Source organism: Orycteropus afer, unplaced genomic scaffold, assembly GCF_000298275.1.
Source record: "Orycteropus afer afer isolate SDZICR_OR568_19922 unplaced genomic scaffold, OryAfe1.0 scaffold00028, whole genome shotgun sequence".
Taxonomy (NCBI): domain Eukaryota; kingdom Metazoa; phylum Chordata; class Mammalia; order Tubulidentata; family Orycteropodidae; genus Orycteropus; species Orycteropus afer.
The window spans coordinates 8,204,607-8,212,409 of NW_006921615.1; the positions used below are offsets into that span (position 1 = coordinate 8,204,607).

The 7,803-nt window shown below is 35.9% G+C and overlaps 1 protein-coding gene across 1 annotated transcript in view; it reads left to right on the forward strand.

Annotated features, from left to right (window-relative positions):
* The first annotated feature begins 1,652 nt into the window (after positions 1 to 1,652).
* NUDT5 (nudix hydrolase 5) overlaps positions 1,653 to 7,803 on the forward strand; it is an 18,503-nt gene continuing 12,352 nt past the window's right edge. The window contains exons 1-3 of the mRNA XM_007935429.2: positions 1,653 to 1,715; positions 3,148 to 3,215; positions 7,489 to 7,538. Coding sequence (XP_007933620.1) covers positions 1,653 to 1,715; positions 3,148 to 3,215; positions 7,489 to 7,538 — 181 coding nt within the window. The remainder of the gene's footprint in view (positions 1,716 to 3,147; positions 3,216 to 7,488; positions 7,539 to 7,803) is intronic.

Sequence of the window (7,803 nt, forward strand, 5' to 3'; positions counted from 1 at the left end):
GTTGATACTTGATGGTCTATTTTTCTGTGAAGCTAAAGTTAGGAGACAGCATAGGAAACTATGAAATTGAAGAGTTATCAAGCCACTGAGAAATGTAGATAAAATAAAAGGAAATGGAAAATAGAAATGAAAAAGAAGAGGAGGATCAGTCCAAAAAGTTCAACAGCTAAATAAAGTTCCTGAAAGAGAAAATGGAGTGGAGAAAATTATCAGTGAAATAATTTTAGTAGAAGCACAATATTAAAAGGACTTGCTTCAGTACACAATATGATGCATTACCACCCCTAGGTACATCAGCATAAAGACATGAATAACCTATGGGCTTCCAGAGAGAGAAAACAGGTCACATAGAAGAATGGATCAAGAGTCAAAATGACTTCAGACTTCTCAACAGCAACACCAGAAGCAAGATAACTGAGTGATATCTTCAAGTTTCTGATAGAAAATTATTTTCAACCTATAACTCTATATTTGGTCAGATTATCAATCTGTTGTGAGGGCAGAAAAAGATTTTCAGACATGTAAGATCCAAAATTGAAAGCACAAACTAAGGAAAGAGTCAGTAATGGTGCACAACAAATGGGATCCCAACAGAGCCGAGAAGCTAAAGGAATCCCCAAGAGGTTGGTGATGGGCAGTCAGACAGTATTGGAGCAGGCAAGAGGATTCCAGGAGAGAATTGAAAAGATGAAACTGATAGAATTATAAGGAGTAAGTACTTGATGTAAATGTATAAAGGGGGCATTTTAGATAACTTCAAGTCAATTTAGTGTTAAATTAGTGATTTGTACATATAAAGATAGGCAGGTGATAAAATGTGTTGTATGTGAGAGGAAAAGTAGTTTACTGCAGGGGTCAGCTATGAATCACATACATTATCATAATTACATATATATAAACACTTATATTGAACTAGGAGTCCTGGTGGTGCAACCGTTAAGTATTTGGCTGCTAACTGAAAGGCTGGCACTTTGACCCTACCAGAGGCTCCATAGGAGAAAGACCTGGAGAGATCTGCTCCCATAAAGATTACAGCCTAGGAAACCCTATGGGGAGCTCTAGTCTTGTCACATGAGATCACTATGAGTCAATATCAACTCAATGGCTGCTAACAACAACAACAGTCTTGAATTAGGTCCTTTTGTGGTGCTGTCCAATTTATAATACAACTGTGGCTCTGGGAGAAAGTGAAGTATAAGCATGTGTTTTAGAGTTATCAGTGGCATCAGAATAGTTGGGTTGGTTGCCTTTGGGAGTGGGACATGTTCTTTTCATAAAAAACGTGTAGTACTAGTTGATTGTATGTGCAGCTATAACTTTGATATTTGTTAAAAGTAAATGGGAAGTAGAGACAGTCCAGACAACTCTTTCAGTTAGTTATGGGCTTGGAAAGTGATAGACAATTTAAGTTCTTTTCTGAATATTTCCTAGGGTCTTTTCATTTACTTTTCCATCTGGGGCAGTTCTCCCAGATCTTCACACAAGAGAAGCAGTTTGATGGTAGATTAAGTATTTTGCCATGTAAGTGCTTTGGCCAGTGGTCTATAGACAAATACGTTAAGCCTAAGCGAATACTTTTAGCCTAAGCGAATCTCATTCTCTTACAGCGTGAATTTCTTACCTGAAGCCTGTAAAGACTAACTAGTTTGAAAATGGAAAACCAAGAAACAATGGATTCTTCTCAAACAACCAAACAGTCTGTTATTTCAGAGGAGGTATAAACTGGTTTTCACTTCCCTTTCCTTTCCCTGCATAACTGAAGTTTAAAAGAAATATATGGGCTGTTTGTTTTTTTGAATGATTGTTTATAATTCTTGAAGATCATTTTGAAATGTTGTTCCTGTTCTCGTTTTAGGGCTTAAGGATATTTTACACTTGTGTGGGAACAGTGTGTTTCCTCTTACTTATATTGTTGTTGTTGTTATATGCCGTCGAGTCAGACCTGACTCATAGTGACCCCTCCTTGGGCTTCTGAGGCAGTATCACTATGGAAGTAGATTGCCCAACTTTCCTTCCAAGGAGTGGCTCATGGGTTTGAACCACCAGCCTTCTGGTTAGCAGTCAAGTGCCTTAGGCACTATGCTACCAGAGCTCCTCTTCTTAATTATAGGTACTATTTATATATATTTAATATAAAAAAATCAATTTTTGTGAGAAGTTTCGCTGAGTAGAAGAATAAATAATGTCTGAAGTTTGGGGCTTAGACATTTCATACTTAGGTATCACATCTTAGTTCTAACTACAGTTCTAGCATGGATATATTAAGTACAATAAAGACCTAAATTGTTAGTTGTTGTGTAATTCCAGTGAGTTCTAGAACTAATGTATGTTTTGGATGTTATTCAATTTAGCCTTTAAAAAGTATCTTCCTTCGGGAGCCATTGTAATGGATATATTTTAAATCCTTCATCTTGGAACTCTGATCTTGACACCTTTTGCAATTCTTTTTGACTTAAAATCTTTTCATGTCGTCTGTGAACAGATCTGCTGATAATTATTAGGTTGCTGCTGGCAAGAAGTGAAAGATAGGATAGTAAGAAAAAGGCTACAGCTTGTACACAGTGAAACTTTCCTCTCAGTTCAGTGTAGTGCCATAGGTAAGTTAGTCCTGTAACCTAAATTCCTCAGTGTTGAAGCAAAACATCTAGAGTGCCTGTCCCAGGTTGGGTGGGACACCCACTTACCATGATAGGAAATCTACTCATTGGATGTGGATTCTCCGGTAAGCTCCCCTATGTAGTTATTGACATAAAAAGCCATTAATGAATGATGAATGTTCATATAGTAAACACACCTATATGACTAGCACCCAGACAAAAAGAACATTAGGAGCACCCCATAACCTCTCTCCCTTGGCCCCTTTGTGTTCTTTCCAATTGCTCCCACCCTGGGAGTTTTTAGAGTATACATTTCTTTTTATTTCCAGGACGACCTCAAAAACCCCAAGGAGAAGCATAACTATCCTTTAGGAAAACAACTCTTAGTGCTTACACTGAACTTAAAAACTTGACCACAAATTATTGGGAGGGAAACAAGGTTATCAAAAGACCAAATAGAGAAAATACGAAAGAAAGACCAAAAATCTTTTAGATTATTGTGAAACCAATTTGGTTTGAAAGTTTCTCAACTTATTGTCTAATCTTTTAGTTAATTTCAGAAGGAAAATGGGTCAAGCTTGAAAAAACAACTTACATGGATCCTACTGGTAAAACTAGGTAAACTATTTTTTTTTTCTTCTTTTCCAGTATTTGGGTTATCAGGCTCTCTGTTTAGTATTGGCATAAATTTTAACATTCTCCTCTGCTACATCATCTAATTTAGCTGTTTTTCCCATTGTTAGAATGTTTGAATCATTTATAATCTCTGGATAAAGTTAGGTTGTGAACTGATTACAGCAACTAATCAGTAATCTGTTTTTACACATTCTCCCTAAGTAGCTAGTGTTGACCTAAAACTTTGGGGCCAAGCCTAATTGAAGCTATTTCTGATAAGGTAGCAAAATAATCAGCAGTACACGTGGCTTCCTTCTAGTTAAATTTTTAATCTCTGATTTAGAAGAATTAAATAGAATTGTTGCTGTGTTTGAGGTGAAACTTACATGCTTATGCCCTGGTTATGAAAATGTAAATTAGATACATCCTTATGTAAAGCATTTTACAATATGTATCAAGAGCCATGAAGATATTACATACTCTGACCTGGTAAATCCCACTCCTAAGAATGTTGTAAAGAAATTATCTACTATTTGGAATCATATTTATGAATAAAAAATCAAAATTTTAAATGGCACAAAAAAATAGAAAGCAACCTAAACATCTTAACAATAGAGAAATTATTTTCTGTTATATTCATTTGGGAAAATCTATGCAACCACGTAAAAAGCAGATAATGAAAATAACCTAGCAATATAGGAACAGTTAATAAGTTGAAAAGAAAATAGAAAAATCTATTTATATTTTTAAACTATAAAGTAAAAAATGTATAAAAAGAACTAGAAGAAAAACTATACTAAAATATTAATGTCACATATACAATTAACTTTTTTATTCTACTTTCCAAATTTTCTATTTGTAATCTGTTGATACAATAAATGTCAGAAGTAAAGTGTGTTACATACATTATTTGGTGAAATAGAAAAGAATAAAACAATAGAAAATAGAATTACATGATGGAAATTCATAAGTTAAAAAAGTTAATATCAAAATTTCATTTAACTAATCACATAAAAGTAACATAGTTTCTGTGTGAGGAGATAAGGTGTCATCAATAGAACACTACGTGGACTTGACAGCAATTTAAACACCTTTTGATTATACCCACTACGTCAGCAAAAAAATAAGGCCAAATGTTGGGGAGCTATTTGAAGCTTATTAAGATACCCAGAGCACTATTAAATTAAAAGCCAAGAGTAAGAAAGCAGTGCACACTATGACCATCAACAGAGTGGAGGAAGAGAACTATTTAAAACGTCAGATATTTGGATTTTGATATGTAGAATTAATATGACATAAGTAGGGGATAGGAAACAAACCCAGTTCAGAAATGTGGTAAGGCCCAAGCCTTAGGGAGCATGGTAAGTTCATATTTACTTATATTCAAATGTACTTGTGAAAATATGTAGAGATTGGAACCTAGTTGATAGTGATCAGTTTGGTTTTCTCTTTCCTAGAAAGTTGTTTTAAGTTTATAACACAAACTATAACTAATCAGTTTATAGAGTATGTTAGTTTACACCAGTATGTCTTGGTTTACACAAGCTCATGTTCTCTGGCTGTTCTCTGATTCTTCTTCCCTTCTAAACCCAAACCAAACCTATTGCCATCTAGTCGATTCCAACTCATAACTACCCTATCGGACAGAGTAGAACTGTCCAAGGCTGTAAATCTTTATGTAAACAGACTGCTTCATCTTTCTTCCATGGAGTGGCTGGAGGGTTCAAATCACCGACTTTTCAGTCAGCAGTTGAATGCCATAACCGCTGTGCCACCAGAGCTCCTCTTCCTCTCTTTTTTAATCAGGGATGTGCACCAGAATTATTAGTGAATGTTTTCAAAATACTAATGTCTAGACCTCACTTCATGAGAATCTATTTCAGTAGCTTAGGTGTGGGACTGTAAAGTCTCTATGAAGCCATCACATTTATATGGCATGTTCACCTTCAGTCTTTCATACAAAGGACTTCCATGTGGCCTCAGAAGAGATCTTATGTAAAGTATTAATATTCCATACCAGAATATTAATAATCAGGCTTTGAAGAGTGAATTTCTGTACTTTCTAGTAGACCATGATTTGTCCATTTATAATGTTTTTTTCTCTATTACCAGATAGCAAAGCATGTATGTAAGAGGTAAAACCTCAGCTAGAGAATCCTTTGTTCCACTGTCTTCTTGTGGAAGAGAGTATGGAATTAATTTTACTGTAAAAATAGACTGGCATTTCCCTTCTGGTGACATTTAGGATACTATTGAAATCATCCTTTGTCACTCTTCATACATCATGTATTGGTTGACTAGAAGGAAGAAAGCAAAACTTGTTTCCTCTAACATTAGGAGATTGAAAGACGGAGTAACTTAACTAGAATCAGAATCCTAAAAATAGAAGAGACTGCTGAGTTAACATACTTTTGATTTCCTAGTTTTACAATTGCAGAGATCTTACTGGGTTTAGCTAGCAGGCAAGTAGTAGCAGGCTAAGATAGTCTGTTCTCAGTCAAAAGTACGTCTCTCAAAGTCCCATTAAGATTAATTACTGGCCCTCTCATGGGACATTCTTGTTTTAGTATTTCTTATAAATGCATTTATATTTTATTGCTTATGATTTATGGCTCATTACTGCTTCATTACTTCATCCTACCACTATAATGATGCTCTTCTTTTTTCCCCCTTATTCCTAGTGTATTTGGGATGGGATCTGCAGTGCTTTCCCCAGCACTATCTTCTTCAGTCTTTAGGACTAACGTTAGGAGGCAGCTGTGAGAGCTGTGCCAAAGGTGTTTTTGTGTCTTCCACCCTGTATTATTTACTTATCAGAACTGCTTATTGGTTGGCTTCTTGCTACTAACAGGAATGTTGAGCTGCTGTGAGTTGTCATAGTAGTCTTGTTTGACTTTCATAGGTTCATTTTGGCATGTTTGTCCTTTAGAATTTGAGTATAATGCAGAGACATCTGCAGTTTACAGAAAGTTTTTACCAGATGGAATATTAGAACATTTTTTTTACAGGACTGTGGTAAGGTCCAAACCTTAGGAAGAACTAGATGAAAAGAGGGAACAAGAAGGTTCCTCAGGGTAATACATCTTATAACCCTCACTACAGGGAGGCCAATTTACACTCGTTATCCCAATTCCTAGAGCCATGCAGATGTCTTCTGTTAGTAGAGATCCTAAAATTATTTGCTACTTCATTGCTGTCTTTTATCATAGCCTTTTTTTTTTTTTTTTTAAGGGATAACAGAGTGAAGGGGAATGTCCCCTATACACTGCTGCCCCTTTAAACAACATGGTTGTTCTAATAAAACTCTGCCCATTGTTACTGGAAGAGAAAGTAGTATCCCAAATGTTATCAAAGAAGAAAAACTGTAGTGGGTAAACCAAACCAAACCAAACCCACCTCCATTGAGTCCATTCTGACTCATAGCAACCCTATAGGACAGGGTAAAACTGCCCCCATAGGATTTGAGGGCTGTAAATATTTATGGAAGCAGACTGCCTCATCTTTTTCCCTCAGGCAGCTGGTGGATTTGAACTGCTAACCCTTTGGTTAGCAGCCCAGTGCTTTAACCACTGTACCACTGGAGCTCCTTGTGGGTAAACCAGCTAAAAACAAATAGCATATAAGAAATGAAACCATAAAAGGGAACAGGAATCTGTGATTCACCTTACTTTTTCCTCTACGGACCATTTTCCCTCTTAGATAAGATCTCACACATGTAAAGCACTTACCACAATTTAATAATTCCTCAATTATTAAATGGAAAAGGCCTACTTTCCTAAATTGTGTAATTCAAGTCACGTGTTTAAAAAATATAAACTATCTAAATAACTGTCTCAATGATTCACATTATATAGTCAATATCTTTTGCTTTTCTATACAGGGCTAGAATTTTCATAGGAGACTTAATTTGCATAAACTGCTTAATAGCCTTTAAAGCTGAAATCACCTGCTGTCTGCTCACCCATAGACTTATGAAGCAAATTAAAGTATGTAGAGTAAATTGTTTGAAAGCTTCACCTCAATGATCAACAGGCTTTCTATTTAGATGGCACCCAAAGGGCTATGTATAGGGTGGCACAGTTTTCATTGGTAATTTTCAGATCAGTAGGAAAGCACAGCTGGCTTTTTTTAATGCAGATCTTTATTGCCCTAGTCTTCCTGACCAATAACATCAGTGCATTTGCATGCATGCATTCGTAAAGTTCTGGTTGTACGCAGAAAACCTAAGAACATCCTCCTGTTTAATGATTTTGTTTTTCCTTCCCTGCCTGAACAGAACTTGGGAAACTGTGAAACGTACAACCCGGAAAGGACAGTCTGCCGATGGTATGATTGCAAATTTATTGTAACTGTCTTTATAAGGGACGTTAGCAACCACTGTTGTAGGAAGCTAGGTGTACTTTTTTTTTTTAACTGTAACCAAGACCTCTGGGCAGTTATCTTCCAAGTGGTCTTTTATCTATTAGTTTTTTCAGTGCTGTGGTTACTAAAGAAAACTTTCTTTATAAATAATTTATGGCTTCTATAATCTAAGCTCAAAGAAAGATCCATATTTGTGCCCATTCCAAAGAAAGGTGATCCCACAGAATGT